The 22,086-nt window shown below is 51.9% G+C and overlaps 7 protein-coding genes across 7 annotated transcripts; all 7 read left to right on the top strand.

The window, feature by feature from the left end:
* Positions 1-480: 480 nt before the first annotated feature.
* PV08_07579 (uncharacterized protein) lies at positions 481-2,200 on the top strand (the record flags this gene model as incomplete). The annotated part of the gene is made up of 2 exons (XM_016381908.1): positions 481-815; positions 871-2,200. The coding sequence occupies 2 exons, from the start codon at positions 481-483 to the stop codon at positions 2,198-2,200; spliced, it is 1,665 nt and encodes a 554-aa protein (XP_016235010.1).
* Positions 2,201-3,157: 957 nt separating this feature from the next.
* PV08_07578 (chaperone DnaJ) lies at positions 3,158-4,506 on the top strand (the record flags this gene model as incomplete). Its single annotated transcript, XM_016381907.1, has 3 exons — positions 3,158-3,193; positions 3,255-3,324; positions 3,380-4,506. The coding sequence occupies 3 exons, from the start codon at positions 3,158-3,160 to the stop codon at positions 4,504-4,506; spliced, it is 1,233 nt and encodes a 410-aa protein (XP_016235009.1).
* A 2,914-nt stretch (positions 4,507-7,420) lies between these two features.
* PV08_07577 (uncharacterized protein) lies at positions 7,421-9,955 on the top strand (the record flags this gene model as incomplete). The annotated part of the gene is made up of 1 exon (XM_016381906.1): positions 7,421-9,955. The coding sequence occupies one exon, from the start codon at positions 7,421-7,423 to the stop codon at positions 9,953-9,955; it is 2,535 nt and encodes an 844-aa protein (XP_016235008.1).
* Positions 9,956-13,175: 3,220 nt separating this feature from the next.
* Positions 13,176-14,168, top strand: PV08_07576 (uncharacterized protein; the record flags this gene model as incomplete). Its single annotated transcript, XM_016381905.1, has 1 exon — positions 13,176-14,168. One exon carries the CDS (start codon positions 13,176-13,178, stop codon positions 14,166-14,168), a length of 993 nt encoding a protein of 330 aa, XP_016235007.1.
* Positions 14,169-14,942: 774 nt separating this feature from the next.
* PV08_07575 (uncharacterized protein) lies at positions 14,943-18,032 on the top strand (the record flags this gene model as incomplete). The annotated part of the gene is made up of 1 exon (XM_016381904.1): positions 14,943-18,032. The coding sequence occupies one exon, from the start codon at positions 14,943-14,945 to the stop codon at positions 18,030-18,032; it is 3,090 nt and encodes a 1,029-aa protein (XP_016235006.1).
* A 701-nt stretch (positions 18,033-18,733) lies between these two features.
* On the top strand, positions 18,734-19,282 carry PV08_07574 (uncharacterized protein; the record flags this gene model as incomplete). Its single annotated transcript, XM_016381903.1, has 1 exon — positions 18,734-19,282. One exon carries the CDS (start codon positions 18,734-18,736, stop codon positions 19,280-19,282), a length of 549 nt encoding a protein of 182 aa, XP_016235005.1.
* Positions 19,283-20,239: 957 nt separating this feature from the next.
* Positions 20,240-21,808, top strand: PV08_07573 (uncharacterized protein; the record flags this gene model as incomplete). Its single annotated transcript, XM_016381902.1, has 1 exon — positions 20,240-21,808. The coding sequence occupies one exon, from the start codon at positions 20,240-20,242 to the stop codon at positions 21,806-21,808; it is 1,569 nt and encodes a 522-aa protein (XP_016235004.1).
* Positions 21,809-22,086: the final 278 nt, after the last annotated feature.

Here is a 22,086-nt window from a genome sequence, read left to right as displayed (position 1 = left end):
TTGGGATGCACCGTGCTCTACTCGGCTTCTTTGACAAGAGAGTCGACATAGCCTATCGGTACATGAGTCCGAAGTCTTTGTTCACACCTCATCTAAGCGTGGATCATTGACCTAGACGGAGAATCGCACTCCACATAAACTTCGCTTCCCCCCGCGGACTTTAGCGACAGCATCCACCTCGGGATCGACACAAGGGGAAAGACCAAACGACACAGGCATCTCGCACAACCTATCATCGTCTTTGACAGACGATAGAGGAGCTCGACAGATAGTGTGTTGAGTGCCTGGCCATGGTTGCTGCACACCACCAGCTCGCGGTTAAAGGGCGACTTCTCTTCGTCGTCTTCGGGGACTCGCTTCGACGATTTTGTCTAAGACTGTTTAATCTTCCGAGAGGTCACGATAAATTGCAGCTCATTCTTCCCAACCACTCTCCCCAATTGCATCACAGCACCGAACGTGCTTCGCCAGCTTGTCGCCATGACGGTCTCAGTGATTCCCACCGCGGCACTAGCATGTCTTCTTCTGCTGGCCATCTACAAGTTCGTTCTTCATCCCTTGTTCTACCACCCTCTCCGCCACATCCCACCAGCCCACTGGTCGGTTCCATTCTTCGGAGATCTCTGGATAACATACCAGCGCTACCGGGAACGTAACAATGCTGTCACCTACGCCGCACATCTCAAGCGTGGGCCCGTTGTTCGGATGGGGTTGAATGAGCTCAGTGTCAATTGCGTGGAAAATGGCATCCGAACTATTTACGCCGGAGGGTGGGAGAAACACGCTTGGTATCCCCAGCGCTTTGGCAGCTACGGGTGAGTGACTCACGCCGACCGAATGCTTCCAGCTGTGATTTTGATTCATTTGTAGCGTCATGAACATGTTTTCTACAATCAAGCATGGTCCCCATAGCCAGAAGAAGCGCACTATGGCCAATATCTACAGCAAGTCGTACATTGCCTCATCACCGCAAGTATCTGCGACCTCCCATACACTTTTCTCAACACGCTTCTTGCCGCTCCTTCAGCACCTGTCCGATACCGCGGAGCCTACTGATGTCCATGAGATGAACAATGCCATGACTATGGACTTCATGTCAGCCTACCAGTATGGTCTCCAGGCCAGCACAAACCTGACTCAGGACGTGGCTACCAGGAAGAAGATCATGCACGAGTACCACTGCCGGCGAGATTATGAGTTCTTTTCCGCCGAAATGCCCTGGATCAAAAATCTCACGAGAAGGCTCGGATTTCCCGTCGTTCCGGGCTTCGTGGATGAGGCAAATCAATATCTTGAGGACTGGAATGCAAACATGTGCCGAGCGGCTGAAAGATACCTCTCTGAGTCGGCAAGTGGGACCGCTGCATGGCCAGGCGATGAACCGATAGTGTACAAGCAGTTTAAAACTGGACTTGCAGCGTTGCGTGAGAAGGATCCGATGGCAGGAAAGTCTACATCGGATGTGCTGCTTCCCACAATTCGACACGAAGGTCTCCAGAAAGATGAAAATGACACTACTACCGCCGAGATCTATAGTGAAATGCTTGACCAGCTGGGTGCTGGGCACGAGACCTCGGCCATTGCTCTCACCTACCTCTACTGGGAAATGTGCAAGCATCCAGAGCTCCAAAAACAACTCCATGAGGAGCTAATGACGTTGAACCCTCCCGTCAAATGGCCGTTGCCCGTGGGCTTGGATCTGAAGGACTTCCAGCTACCTGATCCCAAGCAGATCGACGCATTACCGTTGTTGCACGCCATCGTTATGGAGGTACTCAGGCTGCACACACCGATTCCAGGCATTGAGCCAAGGATCTCTCCTCATGTCCCTGGTGGTAGCACACTCGGGTCTTATTCTGGTATTCCGGGAGGCGTGCGTGTGTCAGCTATGCCATATAGCCTGCATCGCAACGAAGCCGTTTTTCCAGCCGCCGCAACGTTCAAGCCGTCACGTTGGTTTCCTTCGCAGACTACCGAAGAGCACCTCAAAGAGATGCACCGCTGGTTCTGGGCTTTTGGCTCCGGTGGGCGGATGTGTATCGGTAGTCACTTGGCGACGCAGGAGATTAAATTGCTCGTTGCCGCAATCTATTCCAATTGGACAACAGAGATCGTTGACGATGAAGGAATTGAAGAGGTTGATGCCTACACGACGAAGCCGAAGAGCAACCGTCTCATTCTGCGCTTCAGGCACCTATAACGCATCTCTGGGTTGATGGTGCCCGGGATCGCTTATCAGGAGCCTTTCATTGGTAGATACAACATGACAGCCGATCGTTCCAGATCCGATGTCTGCAAAAGGAATAGAGGCTGTGCGTCTCAAAATGGGGCTATGTCTGACACCGGGAATACAGAGGATAGAAGGCGAAGTTACAGACTTTCCCTCCAAACCAGGCAGATAGTATGACTATAGCGTGGACAGTCAGATTCTAATATGATCTCTTCATAAGGCAACGGCACCTGGGCACTTATTGTGGTGGCGATGCGGTAGATTGGCTTCGAGTCACTCTGCTCGGGCGCACTTACCACTATGCTTTGTCAGACAGAACGAGATCTGGAGGAGTGAGACTGAGGTGTCCACCGATAACAATCTCGGAACGAATCGACATGGAGTCGGCCTTGGATCTTACGTAGGAGATGTCGACATGGGCAGACCGATCAACGCCCTGAGTAGACAAGGGATAAGAGAAGCTACTTATCACCTGCAATCGGCCTGATTGTTGGCTGAGACCTGTCATTATTTTTATGTACGTGTGTGCGAGTACATTATTGTTGATCTGTCAGACGCCGGCGGACGATCTTTCTATTTGTATGGGGAAATCGAGAGAAGCTGAAGGAACGCCTCAGAAGCTTGGCGCATCCCCGTTTAAACTGGCTGCGAAGACGCCGCTGCGAATTTTTGAAGGCGCTGATGAATATCTCGAAATTAGTCGCCTGCACACTGTCGACTTAAAAACGCTCGACTTTCCTCTCACTCCCTATTTACTGTACCTACCATTCACTGATTGAACGTCGTGCCGCCCTTCGAGATCGAAGTGCTGTGCTCTTATCATCCAGCAGTAGCGACTCCGAGCCTTTTGCTATCGCCGCGCGACTACTACTTCTCTCCTTCGATCGAGCCTTGTCTCTCCTTCGGATCTATTAATTGCTCGGCAACATGGTTAAGGATACGAAGTACTATGAGATCCTGGGGGTACGCTAAAATCACATATTCTGTCGCCCTTGACAAACAATTGATCTAATACACTCCTTAGGTTGACCCCTCAGCCTCAGAGGCCCAACTAAAGTCAGCTTACAAAAAGGGTGCTTTAAAGCACCACCCTGGTAAGTTGTTCCTGGAGAGGCATAATTCCTACACTCAGAAACTAATAATTACAAGATAAGAACGCCCATAACCCTGATGCTGCGGAGAAATTTAAAGATCTTTCAAAAGCCTACGAAGTCCTGTCCGATCCTCAAAAAAGACAACTCTATGACCAATATGGCGAAGAAGGCCTCGAACAAGGCGGTATGGGAGGAGGCATGGCGGCTGAAGATCTCTTCGCCCAGTTCTTTGGCGGTGGCACAGCGTTTGGCGGCATGTTCGGCGGTGGCATGCGTGACACGGGCCCAAAGAAAGCCAGAACCATTCACCACGTCCACAAGGTCTCCTTGGAGGACATCTACCGCGGCAAAGTATCAAAGTTGGCCCTCCAGAAATCTGTTATCTGCCCGGCATGTGAGGGACGAGGTGGTAAGGAGGGTGCTGTTAGAACCTGCACTGGCTGTAATGGTGCTGGTATGAAGACCATGATGCGTCAGATGGGTCCCATGATACAGCGCTTCCAGACCGTCTGCCCTGATTGTCAGGGTGAGGGAGAGACGATTCGTGATCGTGATCGATGCAAGCGCTGCATGGGTAAAAAGACCGTGGTCGAGCGAAAGGTGCTGCACGTCCATGTCGACCGCGGTGTCAAGAGCGGGCACAAGATCGAATTCCGTGGTGAGGGTGATCAGATGCCTGGCGTGCTTGCTGGCGACGTCATCTTCGAAATTGAACAGAAGCCTCACCCACGGTTTCAGCGCAAGGACGACGACCTTTTCTACCACGCCGAGATTGATCTATTGACTGCCCTGGCTGGTGGACAAATTTACATCGAGCATCTCGACGACCGGTGGCTCACTGTCAACATCTTCCCTGGCGATCCTATCACTCCTGGAGCCATTAAAGTCATCAAGGGGCAAGGCATGCCGTCATTCCGTCATCACGATTTTGGCAACCTATACATCCAATTCGATGTCAAATTCCCCGACAAGTCAGAGATCCAGAACGTCGAGATGCTGGAACAAATCTTGCCGCCTCGTATGCAACAGAAACTCCCGCCTGCTGACGGTATGGTGGAAGATTTCGACCTTGAAGAAGTTGATCCTCGCCATCAAGCCAGAGCACAAGGAGCAGCAGGGGATGACGAGGATGAAGACGGTATTCCTGCCGGCGCAGAGAGGATGCAATGTGCGTCGCAGTGATCGCCAGGTCAACCACAAGGTGACGAAGGACACGACGAAAACACAAACGAACAATGCAAGTTGACGATCAAGAGTTCCAAAGTGCCAGCTGCAAATGACTACAGTCTATTAGCGAGTAGTCCATTCGATGCATACAGCCACTCGGGGATCTGCATGTATCGGCGTTGGATTGGAAAGATCATATGGGATCAATCGTGGCGTTTGGCGTTTTCAACTAGGGGCAATGTTGCACAAGAATAGGCTGTACTGGTTTCGAGAGCCGTACATCTAGTGGGATTCAGCTTTGAGCAGGCGCCGCAGACATTAGATAGCTTTGTCATGCATGCTTGATAGAATGGACGCGAGACACTGATAGCTCATCTCCGTCAGAGTGATGTGAACAATGTATGATTTGAGAACGATTTTTTCATGCAAAAGGGGACGATCCATTCAGTGTTATTTCTCTACGAGCTGCGAGATGAGACGGGTGGTTCGAAAGTGATGAAAGACGACTAGAACGATATAATGTCGGTGAAGGAGCGAGAAGATTGATATGAGATTACGAATAGCTACTAAAGAGACGATAAGGTGTCATGTTGCAAGCTACGGGAGAGGACCTAATGCGATGTAAATATTGTATTGTTCGTGGTCTCTCCTCGAAGGATGAGGTGGTAGATCGAGTTTAGTTATTCGGGTTTTCGCATCTCGAGATGCTGAAAGGAGCTGTCACCAGTTCGCCGAGCCTACTGAGTACAGGGACATAGATCTACTGGTAACAAGGCGTTCACGACATCAGGTGCGACCAGTCCTCGCGTGTGCCGAGACTCGCAGTGTTTCCCCCAGCCAGCACATCCTATCGCTTCTAGTTGCTACACAAACAAGCACAACATGAGGACACATGGCCAAGATGGCTGTCAGGCGACGGCCATCGGGATGAAGCGTGTGCCGATGCAGCAATTGACCTACCGCACGCAGCATTTGCAACAAAAGCCAGAAGAGACGTAGTGAACTAGTGAAAAGCGGTCACTGGTCAGCAGTCAACCGCAAGTAGACGCCAACTGAGTTGGCTTCAAGCGACTCTGAAATTGCGAGTCTGCAAGGTACCCTGTTGATCGTCCCTGCATGCGAACTTGCTTTTTTTTTGCGAAACGAAATCCATTGATGGATTCCTCCGCATCTAGCCTGCTACCAGTTTCCTGGGGTGATTTGTGAAGACAGGTCTAGGCCTTGTCTAGACCACTATTCGATAACAAACGAGAAATATGTACTCCGACGCCGATAATGTAGCGCCCATTTCTCACACATCTCGACCGGTCAGTCGCGTAATATCACGATGGTATCATTTATGGCGGAAATGGCGTCAGCATTTAGGTCCGAGACCAATGAAGCCACCCACGGAGACGATTGGACAGGAACTGGGTCCTTGCCGAGAAGTGCTGGGGAGAGGCGCCTCTCGCGTCTCTCGGGAGCCTCGGGAGACACGCCAGGGCGGAAACAGAGTCCAAACCTTGTCCAGATCGACGAAGGAGATTCCGAAATGCTCGAGCACGCCATTTTTCCCCTGTAGGGACCGAAACTGTCCGTCCCTTCTTCACAGCCGAGGGAGAAATCACCACTACGGATTACGGAGCAGCCAGAACCAATGCTGATGTCAAGGGCATGGATCTGGAGCTCAAACGGTGGACAGCCGCGACCAAGATCGAGGATTCCCTGCAGCTAGTCAGCAAAGGGGGTTCCTCTATTGCATCGACTTCAGTCCCTTGATCGGCGTCAGATCGTACCAGTGTGAGCAGGATGACCACTTTTACTTGGACTCGTGGGAAATTTTCAGCCACAGGAGACGTTCAGCGTGCACAGACAGTTGACGGACAGTGATAGAGAACCTAGTCGACGAACCATGGAGCTGGGAGACACGTACTCGTACTGTATAAGTTCAATGGGCTCGCGGCGTGGGGTGCTAGAAAGGAAATGGGCTATGCCACCATCGACTGGTGCAGCCGACTGCCCAGGTGGTGTTGCGAGGTGGTACAGTAATAGGAACTCGGAGCTGGAGGAGCTCGCGATAAAAAAGAATGGAGCCCAGCGAGCCCATGTCGACGCATGGGACGTCGCTTGCGTCCATCACGCCTTCGATGGCGACATCGTCCCATTTCATCATTGCCCACGAAATAATGTGCGAAAATTCTCTGCTCGCACGCCATCCCTCCAACACGTTCGTTTCTGGTTCCAGATCGCCCCCTCCTAGATCTCGACTTTGCCATTGATTGCCCCGTTGACTTCACACTTTGGAATCTTAGCAAGTCTTAGCTGCAGTCGGCAAAAAAGCACATGGTCTGTCGCTGGTGGGGGCGTCCTAGCAATATATATCGACCTTTACATCTCTGCCAGAAACCCCAGAGCGTCGACCTTCCACCGCCCTCTTCCCCCCCCGGAGAAATACACAGCTTAGAAGTCAGCGATTCACCGTTTGACTAGGTTTACGACATCTCCGTCACGAGCGCTGTCTGTACAGCCCACCATAGGCGTACGTGAGTATACCTTGATTGGTATATATAATATCCTCCGCCCACCTCATCCTAACCGAGCGACTCGAGAGCTTGTCCCGCTGCATGAATAGCTTGAGCACGATCACCAAGACATCTTAATCTCTTGTCTAATCCAGTCACCTCTTCGAGATACACTTGGCAAGAATAGGCTTCAGCAAGGATTCCTCTAACAAGCCTGTCCGCCACGTCTTATCTTGAGCATCCCGCTTGGCGCCTCCCTCTTCCGACCGACTCGAGAAGTCTCTGCGAACAGTCTTTGCACGAGCTCTAGAAGGTCGTCTACCGCTTCGTCTCACTCCCCGGCACGGAGATCTTGCTCTCACATTTAGCAAGCCTGTGGCAAGCCCTATCGAGTCTTTCTCTTGGTCGAAAGACGGACAGACGTCGCCATGCCTTCTACCTCCTCCAAAGTTGTCGAAGGCTTCGCCACCAAAGTCCTCCGCATCGACCTCAGTGAGCGCCAGGCTACCAAGGACTCTGTCACACGCGGCGAGTCTACATACTCAGTCAGCACTGCGGACACATATGTGGAGGAAGAACCGACAACCATAGGCTGGGTCAGAGAACTAGTGCCTAGCAAGCAAGACGTGGGCACTTATGTGCGGAACCTCTTCCCTTTCACCCGGTGGATTGGCCGATACAACGTCCAGTGGCTCATAGGAGATCTCGTCGCCGGCATCACTGTCGGTGCCGTAGTGGTGCCCCAGGGTATGGCTTATGCAAAACTCGCTGAGCTTCCTCCCCAGTATGGTCTCTACTCGTCCTTTATGGGCGTTCTGATTTACTGGTTCTTCGCCACTTCCAAGGATATCACCATCGGTCCGGTCGCCGTCATGTCGACAATCGTCGGTAACATTGTCAACAAGGTTGCAGATGAGCATCCAGAAGTCCCTGGTCATGTTGTTGCCTCGGCTCTTGCTATCATTTGCGGTGCCATTGTCTGTTTCATAGGCCTGGTGCGATGTGGTTGGATAGTTGACTTCATTCCGTTGACTGCAATCTCTGCCTTCATGACTGGCTCCGCGATCAACATCGCTTGCGGCCAGGTGCCTACCATGATGGGAATCAAGGTTAAAGGATTCAACACGAGAGCCTCTACCTACCGAGTCATCATCAACACCTTCAGATACCTTGGACATACCAAGATCGATGCTGCCATGGGCCTCACTGCACTCTTCTTGCTCTACTCCATCCGATTCACTTGCAACCAAATGGCGAAGCGCTTTCCCAATCGATCCAAGACGTTTTTCTTTATCTCGACCCTTCGCACAGCTTTTGTCATTCTCCTGTACACCATGATCAGCTGGCTGGTCAATCGCCATCACCGCGATGATCATGTCTTTGCAATCTTAGGGAAGGTGCCTCGTGGTTTCAAGGACGCGAAAGTCCCAACAATCAACACAGACATCATCAGTTATTTCGCGGACAAACTCCCCGCGTCGGTCATTGTCCTTCTGATTGAACACATTGCCATCTCCAAGTCATTCGGCCGCGTCAACAACTATACCATTGACCCGTCTCAGGAGCTCGTAGCCATTGGTGTCACCAACCTGCTGGGACCCTTCTTGGGAGCATATCCTGCGACGGGGTCTTTTTCACGAACGGCCATCAAATCGAAAGCGGGTGTCCGAACTCCTTTTGCCGGTGTCATCACCGCCATCGTTGTTCTCCTAGCCATCTACGCTCTCCCCGCAGTCTTCTACTACATTCCCAGCGCTTCGCTCTCTGCAGTCATCATCCACGCCGTGGGTGACTTGATCACTCCTCCCAACACCGTGTACCAATTCTGGCGCGTCTCGCCCCTCGAAGTCATCATTTTCTTCGCCGGTGTCTTCGTCACCATCTTCTCGTCGATCGAGAACGGGATTTACACGACCATCTCCGTGAGCGCTGGCGTCCTCTTATTCCGTGTAGTCAAAGCCAATGGCCACTTTGTCGGCAAAGTCAAAATCCACTCGGTGATTGGCGACCACTTGATTGAAGACAAGTTTCACGACAACAAGCACGTGTCTGACGACGACCGGGCGGTGCGGGAGATCTTCCTCCCCCTAGACCACAACGACGGCTCGAACCCTTCAGTGCACGTCGAGGCGCCTTACCCAGGTGTGTTTGTGTACCGCTTCTCCGAAGGCTTCAACTACCCCAACGCCAACCACTACCTGGACTACCTGGTCAAATACATCTTCGAGCACACGCGGCGCACGAACCCTGATTCGTGGCCGAGGCCCGGCGATCGACCGTGGAACAACCCGGGCCCACGACGCGGCAAGTTCGAAGAGGACAGGTCGTACCTCCCGACGCTCAAGGCTATCGTTCTCGACATGTCGTCTGTCAACAACGTCGACGTGACCAGTGTGCAGAACCTCATCGATGTCCGCAACCAGCTCGACCGCTACACATCGCCCGAGACGGTTCAGTGGCACTTTGCCAACATCACCAACCGCTGGACGAAACGCGCCCTGGCGTCGGCCGGGTTTGGGTACCCCTCGGCGCCCACGGGTGAGGAATACCACCGCTGGAAACCCATCTTCAGCGTCGCCGAAATCGGCGGGACCTCCAGCGCCGCCGCCGCCGCAGAGGCAGAGCAAAACCGGCGCCTGTCCCGCATCCCTTCCGACGAGGAACACGGCCGCGGACGCACGAAGAGCGGCGGCGCCATCAAGTCCGACGCCACTGAAGACGACCACTCCGGGTCGAGCTCGCCGCCCGAACTGTCTCGAGAGATCACAAACAGCAAAGCCTATTCACGCGCGACTCAGAAACGCGTCGCGGTCGTGCAGGGCTTGAACAGACCATTTTTCCACATCGACCTGACCAGCGCGCTACAAACCGCCGTCGCCACCATTGAGCATCAGGATCAACTACGACAAGCCGAGAACAAGAGTACTGGTATATCGAACGATGTTGATATCAAGCAGACTTGAGAGAGAGAGAGAGAGAGGATAGGAAGAGAGAAAGAAGAAGACTAGGAGAGTGGGTAGGTGTCTTGATGAAAAAGAAGAAGAAGAAGAAGAAGAAGAAGAAGAAGAAGAAGAAGAAGAACAAGAAGAAGCACAATTACAGGGAGAGAATATTTGCTTGGAAGAAATGGAGTTGCGTACCTACACTATAATTTTAAATACTTAGTTATCTCTCACCAATCACTGGATACCCTGTCTGTCCCTCACTGCGGTCGCGGACAGAGACACGCGAATGAATTTATATTTATATTTTCTGTCATTCTGTTTTGACCTCGATGAGAGATCTGATTTCGAGAGACATGGACTCGGAATTCTGGGATCGCAGCTGTAACTAGTTGGTGTCGTGGCGAGGTGGGGTGCGGGCAGGAGGAATTATATATCTCTTGCTGTGTCTTTTCGGTGCGGGACGAAATGCAGCGTGGCGGGAGAGTTCTACGTCAGTTACGAACGGCGCGATATGATGTACATGCAATACATACCTTGCCAGTTAGGTATCTATGAGTACAAGAACTACACGGGTGTGATACGGTTGATAATGTCCTCGTTTCAGTTCCGAATGCAATACACAACACACACGACGTGTACGTTTGTCATCCACAAGGAAAGGAAGAGACAGGGGAAACGGAGGCTTTGCTACCTATGTACCTAACCCTGGCTGGTTTCGCTCAATAATAATAATAATAATATTCGAACTCCTGTAGCGTCCGTCGAAGGCGACGGTGATGGCGAATGGCAATGCTAGATGCTCCATGCCGCTCCATGTACTCACTCGGTCGTGCCGAAGATCGCTTTGGACTTTTCATAGTACACTCAACGGGTGCGTGATTCAACACACGTGTGTGTATGTGTGACTTTGGTGGTGGATTCTGGCCGGCGTACTCTGAGCCCCATCCACGTCCCTAACGCCGCGAGCATCTTCCATGCTTTATGGCCCGGGGGATCATCGCTGTCCTTGAGCCTGGCTGATGGGTTGGTCTTCATGAATGATGATGATCCGGCGAATCGCATTCCTCATACTGGCGATTGACTGGGCGGTCAACCCCCACAAATCTCGGCCAATACTGAATTCACACGGTGACTGACAGACTGACCCCGACTGACTTTCTGAGATTGATCACTCGGGTTCCCACTCAGGTTTATTGAGAGGTTGTTGAGGTGTTGGATCTTCTCTGGACACCACGTCCAAAGTACGATGGTAGCACAGATGACCGAGTCAAGCGTGTCTCGAATCGACGACGTGGTTTTCGTTGGTCAGGCAGGAAGACTGTACGGCTCGACTGTCGTTCGTTAACCTCGCAGGTTGAACAAGGCCAGATAAGTGGAAATTGCCGGCAGTCTATTGCTTCCAATCAAACACGGTCCGGGCGATCCTTTCGATTCGAATTCAATTTTTAGTGGTGTCATCACTTGGTCGAAACGCGCCCGTTGCTGATACCGACATGTATTATCGCATATTGGAATAGTCTTCCTAGCCGGAGTGTTTCCTCGGAGATTATGAATGGCGCTGATGATCATGATGGTGATGATTTGATGGCAACGGCAGTGGTGACGACGACGACGACGACGTTGGTTAAAAAAAAGTTAGCCATCCGGGCAACCCACCGTCGAGCGGGTTCAAAGGACGGTCCAAAACGCGTCCCAGAGTCGACGCAATTCTAGAATGTGCTTCGAAAAGTGTAGTGCCTCTTTCGAGCAAAGGCGACAAATGAGCAAAAGCCGGAGAAGGACATGGAGATAGAAAGAGCCCATACTTCGAGCCAGCGGCGACAACTGGGCGATTGCTCCATTGTGGGCGATAAGCGAATACATGGTGACCAGCGGTCGGTCGGCAGTGGTGCAGTTGGTGGTGTGTTGTACGTGGTGTATTGAGGAAGATGGTTGGGCGTTGGGTCCTTGTGAATGACTTTTGTGTTCTTTTTTTTTTCAACCGAAGTGAAGTCGTGAATGTTTATGAATGCCAGTAAACATTTATCGCGTCCATGAGACAGGATGGTTTTGGCGCACTGACCATCATTGACTGTTGGTGGTTTGGCATTTGGCAGCTGGATTTAATTTCCGGCATCACGGTTGCGCTGCCAGGAGTAGCTCATTGGTAGGTTGACCATGGTTCAGAAACTATACACGTTCATCTCATGAGTACAACATGTCTGATGGGGACGATGGACCCTGAAATGTGGTGATATGGAAAGATGGTCGTGGTGGATGTGGGAGGGCTTCGGGTTGTGTTGGAAAGACTCTACCTTACACTACGTCGACGCTGTACGAGGAACTCGGTCAGCTTAGCGGGCGCGCAAAGCACTTCCGACAGGAGTTAAAAGTCTGATGCTCCGATGGCAGAAGCCTGGATGCGCGTCTGTCAGCCACGGATTGTCTTTCATCCTTGAGCGAGAATACTTCGAGGTAGTCGATAGATGACCCAAGGCTCTTGTTAGCACTCTCCTTGGTATCAATAGGTACTGTAGTCGGCGAGGTTCGGATACTTGTTTCCGACTGCCTCAGCCGTTCATCACAATGGCGGACCGTCTAGCCTGATCCGTCCTAGTTAAGTCCTATCAGAGATTTTGGCCAGTAGGCGGCCGATTCTCGGCTTTCGAGGTTCCACTCGCATTTCTCGCTTGTCTCGCTTCCTTCAAGATACAATAGAACGTCACTCGGTTTTTCCCAACACTCGCTCTGTACTCTTCGTTCACCTCCGGAACCATGGAAACTGATAGATGTAGTCGTCACCGCTTGGTCAGAATTCTGCGTTGCTCGTGCATCGATCTCTATCGAAGAAATCGTGGTGGAGTCATTCTCGAGTGTTCATTCCATCCAACCCCCTGCATCCGGAGACAACTTACAAATGCCGGCGATGGATTTCCGGGCACATTGACCTTTTCAGGGTCGATATGATGTCAATATGCTGGATCCATGGCCGGTGGAAGCATCGTCGCTTTGTCATTCAATCAAAATTTATTCATTCCTGCTTCAACATCTGCCGTGAGGAAGGACCGGGTACTAGTATAAAGAGGTAGGACGTATCTGCCTCAGACCAGAATCCTGCATCAACAGCGACCAAACACCATCAATCAATCTCGACAGTCTGTGTTCGGAACACACTGTCCGCAGAGGATCTAGGAGAATCGACTTAGCAGACTCGTTACTCCAAGTCAACAGCGACAAGTTTAACATCTTCGACGTCAGCATGGTTACCTTCACCGTTTTCAAGGGAGACAAGCAGGGGCGCATTTTTGAGGACACTACGACACGTACCATCGGAGAGCACGAAGTTCTCGTCCGCATTACACACAGTGGCCTGTGTGGCACTGACATTCACTTCAAGACCAGCAACATTGGCCTCGGCCATGAAGGTGTCGGTGTTGTAGAGGAGATTGGAGAGCGTGTGACTCTGTTCAAGAAAGGCGAGCGTGCAGGTTGGGGTTATGAGCACAACTCCTGCGGCCACTGCAAGCAATGCCTTACTGGATGGGAAACACTCTGTGCAGAACGACGTATGTTCGGCGAAGTTAGCCTCGACCAAGGTTCCCTCGGTTCGCATTTTGTTATGGACGAAAACTTCTTGTTCAAGATTCCAGAGAGCATGTCTTCTGCTGAAGCTGCGCCCTTGATGTGCGGAGGTGCCACTGTCTTCAACCCATTCAAGGTGTACAACATCAAAAGCACCGATCGTGTAGGAGTGCTCGGCATCGGAGGTCTGGGCCATCTTGCTATCCAGTTTGCTGCACGTTGGGGTTGTGAAGTGGTCGTCTTCTCGGGCACGGACAGCAAGAAGGAGGAAGCCATGAGACTCGGCGCAACAGAGTTCTACGCTGTCAAAGGCCTCAAGGAACTCAAGATCAAGGCCCCTCTTGACCACCTGCTCGTCACCACCGCCTCTCAACCCGACTGGCAGATGTATCTTCCCCTCATGGCACCATCAGGGACCATTTTCCCCTTGACTGTCAGTGGAGGCGACTTGAAAATCCCCTACATGCCTTTCCTGCAGAAGGCTTTGACAGTGCAGGGAAGTCTGGTTGCCGCGCGACAAGTCCATCGGGAGATGTTGGATTTTGCAGCCCATCATAACATCAGGCCCATTATCCAGACATTCCCGATGAGCTTGGAGGGTGTCAACAAAGCCTTCGACACACTCGCGGCCGGCGATATGAGATACCGCGGTGTTTTGGTTGTTGAATAGACTGTGGGCGTTTTGTTTGGCGGTCGAGCACAGGTGGTACTAGCGTTGCAATGGACGGACTAGCTGAGATCGATTTGTTAACGTATAGAATCTAACATAAGCGTTCTTCCTATTTCTTCCCTTGATAGCCATCTCTGTTTTATTCTGCTGTCATAGTAAACCGTGTCGTAATTGCGTAGACTCCAGTTGAGCAGGCTGTTTGATCTTGACCGCTGAATGATGTTGGAAATGATCTTCTCTCCCGAGTGGCATTGTACCGGCGGAGACAATGCATTAGCTGACGAAGAAACACGACGCGTCAACAATGCTGGTGGTGTTTCGCTCCTGTGGGGGTGGAATAGTGGCTTAGACTGCAGACGAGATTGTCAATTGAGCCTGAGTAACGGTACTCGTACTCCGTACTCCGTACTCCGTATGTCTGCCTCCAAAAATTCCCTCCCATCGTGGGCAGATAGACCCTGTCGCAAAAGCGTAGAAATAACAGTGGCCGAGCGTTGCAAATGCCACGCCAGAGGCGAATCTATGCCAGATCGACAGGGAGAAAAGATTCGAAGCACACACCCGCAGACATCGCCATTTGGCCCCTCGACTTTGCCATCGGCTGCGGGCCAGCATTTCGCCGATGATTATCCACTTCGTTCCGTCTCCCAAGGCCGCAGCCAGGCCTTTTGCTTCTTGTTCGCCTCGCTCCTTCACTACATTGCGCCCGTTGGTCGTGTGTGCCATTCCCTACCAACGGCTACCTGGCTGGAGCCGGATGCACATTCAGCGACCATGTTGCTGAAGCCCAAGGACGATGTGGGCGACAGTCACACCAACGCTGATGTGCGCGGCCTTCGAAAGATCCGAGCTCAGAGTCCTTGGACATGGCGACCCTTAACGCTCATCACCACAGCCGTCGCCCTCTTTGTGCTCTCTGTCATCGTCCGGTCCTCTCTCAAGCTTCAGGTCGACCCTCAAGGATCTGTCATGTCGATGATGAGCCCGACCTACATCAAGCTGTCGGGCTTTGATACGGAACATTCGCGATTTGCGACAAAATACGCGCTTTATCTTTATCGCGAAGAGGGGGTAGATGAATACACACAGGATAACATTGGGTTAAGAGGCGCCCCGGTACTGTTTATTCCAGGGAATGCTGGAAGCTACAAGCAAGTCCGCTCGTTATCGTCCGAGGCCTCCCGCTACTATGCCAACGTTTTACGCTACGATGCTAGTGCTCTTAAAGAAGGCATCAGGGCATTCGACTTTTTCACCATTGATTTCAATGAGGATCTGTCTGCTTTTCATGGCCAAACGCTGCTAGATCAAGCCGAGTATGTCAATGAAGCCGTGGCATATATTCTTTCTTTGTACCACGATGCAAATCGACTCCGCCGCGATCCATCGTTACCCGACCCTAGCTCGGTCATACTCATTGGACACTCGATGGGCGGAATAGTTGCACGTACTGTGCTTGTCACACCCAAGTACCAGGCAAATTCTGTCAACACAATCATTACCATGTCGACTCCTCATGCTCGCCCGCCTGTCACATTCGATGCTGATATTGTCTCTTTGTATCAGCAAGTCAACGAGTATTGGCGAGAGTCTTATCTGCAGAGATGGGCGAGCAACAATCCGCTATGGCATACTACTCTAATATCCATTGCTGGCGGTGGGCTGGATACCACTGTTCCGTCTGACTACACCAACATTGCGTCCTTGGTTCCAGAGAGCCATGGATTTACCGTCTTCACGTCGGGCATTCCAAATGTCTGGACTGTCATGGATCATCTGTCAATCACATGGGCTGACCAAATGCGCAAAGTCATTGTCAGAGCATTATATGATGTTGTGGATGTTCGTCGTGCTGGGCAAACGAAGCCACGTGCCGAACGAATGAAGGTTTTCAGGAAGTGGTTTCTCACTGGCTTGGAAGAGAATACGCCCAGACGCCTCCGAGACACCACACACGAGGTTCTCTTGACATTGGGTTCCGGTTCAAGATCATCCGTAGCCAGAAGCGAGAATGTCACTATTCGCCAAATCGGAGCGCAGGACGCGATGTCCGCAATACTTTTGCCAATTCCGACCGTTGATAACGCTACTGCAAAACGGTTCTCTTTCATGACCGACCAACAAACGGACCCGCAGGGCACTTTGGAGAAGCTGGAAGTTATGTTCTGTAGTGCGTTTCCTCTTGCTGGAGGGCTGACTTCCATGCCACTGCCTGTGCAGTTCGATCTATCTCCTGGCGATGCCAGTGCTACGCGGCTGGCATGCAAAAAACCTACCGGGGATGGCATTCTGCTCCCCGCTTCCACGAGATCGTCTCAGTATGCCTTTGATCAGCCTTCCAAACCCTTCACGTTCTTGAACTACGACCTCAGGGATCTGCAAGACCATCAGTTTGTAGCCCTTGTTGACAAATCCACCGAAATCAGTAATCATTGGGCCTATGCTGAGATTGTGTCGGAATCAGACTCTATCATCAATTCAGATGTTGGCCTTCCACGGCTCCTCCTCAGGGGCCTCAATGTTGAGCTGCCACCGAGTCGACCAATTGTTACAGAGATTCGGGTCCCCTCAATCCAGTCAAGCCTGTTGACGTACTCGCTTCAGGTTCGCCAGCACGGATGTGGAGCAGATACCGAGCTATTCACGCCACTGGTACGTCAACATATTGATAGTCCGCACGAGTCGAAATATTTCGTCAATTTCAAACAAGGCGATGTTAATCTACACGGGGTTGCTCCCTTCATGCCGCCCACTCTAGATGGCCGCGAATCCAAGGCCGGTGTCGCATTTCAGATCTGGTCGGATCCTACCTGCAACTCTTCCTTGGAAGTCCGCTTGCGAGCCGACCCCATCGGCAGTCTGGGCAAACTCGTGGTCAGATACAGAACTGTATTTGCAGCATTTCCTCTGCTGGTTGTGGCCATGGTGTTGCGCAAGCAGTTCAGGGTTTACGACAACTCAGGGGTCTTCATCTCGTTCTCGGAAAGTCTCGATCAGAGTTTGAGGCTTCCTCTGCCGGTGCTGTTACTCTCGATGACTTTTTTCGCGACCGCTTTCACCTCAGCAGGTTCTCACGGAACTCCATCGGGCGGCCACCAACAGAAGAATGGTACTGCTGTCAATTTTGCTGAGAATGATCTCCTGCTTGGATCCCAGGACACTTTTTTCTGGTTTCTCGTTCCTCTAGCAGGCCTTATCAGCATCGGAGCTTGTGTCATCTTGAACTACGCCATCTTGGCCTTGCTGGATGTTTTCGTCACTGCTTCTGGTTTGATCTCTCGAGGCTATGTCAAGATCGATGACGGTGAAAAAGGCATTGCCTCTGCGTTCGTTGCGAGCACACCCCGACGGCGAGCCATCAACACCGGAGTTCTTTTATTTCTCGTTGCAACAATTATACCCTATCCGTTCGCGTATGTTGTGGCTTGCATTGTACAGCTCATGACTTGCACGCGGGCGTTGCGCTATGCCAAAGAAACTAGATCGGGACCGGCGCATAATTTCTTCAACTACAGCTACTCGATACTCATTTTAATGCTCTGGGTTTTGCCTATCAATCTGCCGGTGTTGGTTGTCTGGATACATAATTTGGCGGTTCACTGGTTGACACCGTTTTCATCCCACCATAATGTGCTGTCGATAGCACCGTTTATCATCCTGGTCGAGACACTCTCGAGCGGGATGATGGTGCCATCCGTCAGATCCCTCCGGTGGGCGACGAACTTGTTGTTTTTTGTGTTGGCGGTTTATGCGGCGTTGTATGGCATGACTTATGCATACAGACTACACTACATTGCCAACATTATTGCTCTGTGGCTGGTTCTGTTGCATTTTTCCAACTACCAACGGCACATTACCACTTAGAAGGAGAAGTGGTGTTCTCAGTCACTTATGAAGATGATGAATGGTTCCTTGGGTTAACATTTTCCCTGACAATTTCTGCATGTTTCGACACCGGGGGAATGAGTTTGTGTCGTGGTTACCGAGTACAACTCACAGAGACAGAGACTCTTTTGAGAGGGGAAGGACTCGGAAGACTGGCAATCCCCCAGTAACAAAAAGGAGAGAGCATAGATATACATAATGCTGAGTTTGAGGAATTGGGAGTGAACAGATCTTTTCCTCATGCCAGAAAGTTTGTTCTATCCCAATCTGACAACTATTTAACATGAACATGATGAATCGATCTGGTGTGGAATAGATTATCGTCGGTACGCAGCAAAGCTCTTGCTTCATATTTTTCCGCATTCACCACTGCCGGTACCAGTGACATTAAGTGTGCACAGAGTGCTCCGCATGGCTGAACGGTGAAAGGTAAGGATGGTTCATGTAGTGTATTCTCTCGAGGCAGAGGCAGATTGCTCGTTCTATTTCATCAAACGGGGTCGTCTTTCTTTCTGCCACTTTTCTCTTGCTTGCTTGCCTGTCCATTGTTCGCCATCCTCTCCTATGAGTGTGCGTCTACATTAGAGCACACGTCTTGGGCGTCTTTGGGCAGTCTATCCTAGTTCTTTACAAGACAACAAGAAACAGACCCACCAGATCAATGAACTGTGATTCTCACGATGACCCATACATCAACAACACGATCACCGGCACCGGCGATACCTTTTCCACCACAACCCAACAACGTCACGCAGCTCCAGGTATTACAGGGACAGGTACCATCACTTGCTGCGCAGGTTGATCAGAGACAATGGCCTCCTGGAAAAGGGTTCTGGATAGGAATCGCATTTTTGATCTTCTTCACAATCATCGTGGTATCAATATACTCGTACCTCGCTTCTCCGTTCTGGTTTGGTTGGATGAAAGAGCTTTGCGGGTTCCCACCGAGTAAACACACGCCGATCTCACGACGTCCTATACCGAACGCGGATTTGGAGAGTGGTGACGGTGGTGCTGGCGGTATTGAGATCACTCGACCTGAAGCTGCTCATTTATCATCCTCACCGTCAAAAGACCCGCTGCCGCAGTACTGGCCTGGTAGCAACTTTAGCCACGACGTGTTGTCGGGCCTGTTGGATTTGAATATGGATGCTGCTCATTGCGGGTCAAGACCACCTTCATACCGGTCTAGATTGACGCTCGACGTGGAATTGATGTCAAGGTCCTAGGGGTTCTGGAAAAGGCAGGACGGGGATGGATGTGGTCGAAAAAGGGGCAGGCCATGAGTTAGTGAGTGAGTAACAGGATATATGTGTATACGAGTACGAGGACCTAGAAACCGTGCAAACTTCCAAGTGATCAGTGATCACTCGATGTTCGCCCGTCCCCGGATTTTCATTCTCTGGGCGCGGGGCCTCAGTGCTTGGCACCAGTCTTTGGGCGTTCGAGGGATCCGTTGATGCACAAAATGATTACTGATAATAGTCCTGACTCGTTCTAGGCCGCACCGGCCTTTTGGACGGATCAAAAAGCTTGTGGTTATTGGTATTTACTATTACGGCGCACATCTCCAGTAAATCAAACCAATTGTTGGCATCCGAAAGGTCCGGAAGAGCGCGGGCGTCCCCGTGCATCTTGTGCTTGTCCATGCCTTCGAGGCTTCTAGACCTGAGGAAGAGCAGAGCCAACACTGTGTGTCCTCTCGCATTGGACTCGTACAACCCCAGACTTGGCGAATGGCGACACACACCGGAGAAAAAACGTCAGGTGTTTGTGGTGTCGATCTGCCCATATACCGAGCATACACCCATGTGCTCCGTACTTCTGCCCTTCTGTGACTTTTCTCCAAATCGCGAACTTCCCTTCGCGCAGCAACTCAGTGAGTGGGCGGTCTCGTGCTACCCACGCTCGCCTTACGCACTACTACTACCTTGGTCTGCCTGAGGGCGAACACTGTCGCTTCTCTTCGGTCAAAGTCCCGCTTCAGACATTCTAATCATTTTCAGCCGTTCGGTCCTGCCCAATATCTCCGCCTTTGAGACTGCGCCTATTGCAAACATGACTTTGATGCAGTGATCATTGCCTGAAAGACTTGCCCGTTCAAAGCACACAAACGCAGAACACCGAGGTTCTCCACAGCGCTTCTTAATTTCCTTATCCATGCTACGACAACAAACACAATCATAATGCATCCTCTAGAAACTCCCGAAACGTCACCGACTCCCTCGTCACCGCGGCCGTCGACCGACCTCGGCAATCCGCCTCACGCAGCCTTCCTACACAATTTGACCCAGCGACTGCGCAAAGGTTCCAATGCAAGCTCGCAGAGTGGCGGTGCCGGTAGTGGCCACGAGGCTCCGGCACAACCGGCACCGTTACCCGACCCTGTAAAGAAGACGGAAAAGACAAGGGAAGTGAAAAAGTTGCTTGCGGCCATGATCCGGGACGACTGGGAATACCCCAGTACTGCCGTGAAGGAGAACAACGGAATACTGCCGTATCGGGAACCGACGGGTTACAGGATGCGCGAAGAGTGGGCGAGCGATATCGAAGCGGAGGAGAGGAAAGCGGCGTATGCCAATGCGCATGGACAAGGACAAGGACACGGCAGCGCAAACGGAAAAGGGCAACAAAACAAGAACACCAGCAACAACAGCCCCTATAGATTCGAAACTCCAGATGCAGTGGGCGACATGATTCTCGAGAGGAAGCGGAAACGGCGAAAACTCATAGAGGAAGAATTGAGGGTGAATGAGGGTTTGAGAGTCTGGACGAACAGACGGGACGCATGGACCGGGGCGGTCAAGCAGCGCCCTCGGGAGGCGGTCGCGAAGAGGAAGGAGAGTGGCCTCGACAGGCAGAGACCAGGTCACATCTTTAGAAGGTCCAGTAGTATGCTCTCGCATTGTCAGAGCTACGATCACGGACGCAACGGAACGTCGACATCTACGTCTTCGAGTTCGCCATTGAACCCTGGATCATCACCTACAAAGTCGAGTACGGTGAATGGAGACGGTGCCGATGCAAATACAAGTATCAATGCAGGCGCAGGTAAAAGCACTGCAGTGATCGAAGCATCGTCAACGGACAGCGAGAATGTCGTCGTTGTCGATACCACCGCCCTAACAAGCACTAATAACGGACCTCCTCTCCTCCACCACCGACAACAACGGTCAACACCGTCAGCAACAACATCGGCATCCTCAGAGACCACCACCAACGACACCTCGACGCTTGACGGCCCTTGGCTGCCGATCTTCCCCCCGCTTCTCCCATCTGACCACGACATATTGCGCGACCGCATCGCTCCGAAGGCCTATGCTACAATCTACTCCAAGATCGTGGTGCAAGGGCTTGCGCCCAACGTGCCGATCCCGCTGGTGCACATGATCCCCGCGCTCGTCGAGGGCTGGAAGGCCGAAGGCAACTGGCCTCCGCAGCCGGCGACCGTCTTGGCCGTGGACGTCAAAAAGGGGCGCAGGTCGAGCGCGTTCGCCAAATGGCGCAGGGACCACGCGGCCGCTCTCGACACGCGCGCCGCTGACGGCCAGATGGCCCAGCACGAGCGCGACGACGGGAAGAGCAGAGTGAGGCGGAGCATCAGTATGATGAAGCGCGTGCTCGGGGGGAGCGATGCGCGCGGCGGCGCCGGTCTCGACGAGCTGGGCATCGAGTTTCGCGAACACCAGGACGACCATGACGATCAGGAGGAGATGGAGCAGAATATCACGCTTAACAAGGCTCTTGTTGGATGAAAAAGACCAAATTATTTGATCACTCGGTACTTGTACTGTCCTGCTAATTTGCAAATGAGATATGATATGACGTGAGAAAGGACCTGCGGGCTCTCTTGGTGGCTGATGGCTGATGGCTGATGGCTGATGGCTGATATCTGATAGCCAATGCTGCTGGCTGATGGCTGATATTCTGATAGTTCACGGCGAATAGCTGGTAGCTGATGGCTGACGCCTCATAGCTCTTATGGATGATGCCTCTCTCGATCCCAGGAGTAGAGTTAACGATCGTGGGTGAA

The sequence above is a fragment of the Exophiala spinifera genome (assembly GCF_000836115.1).
Source record: "Exophiala spinifera strain CBS 89968 unplaced genomic scaffold supercont1.5, whole genome shotgun sequence".
Classification (NCBI taxonomy): domain Eukaryota; kingdom Fungi; phylum Ascomycota; class Eurotiomycetes; order Chaetothyriales; family Herpotrichiellaceae; genus Exophiala; species Exophiala spinifera.
Note: the sequence above shows the minus strand (reverse complement) of the source record. Positions and strands in the feature narration are given on the sequence as shown.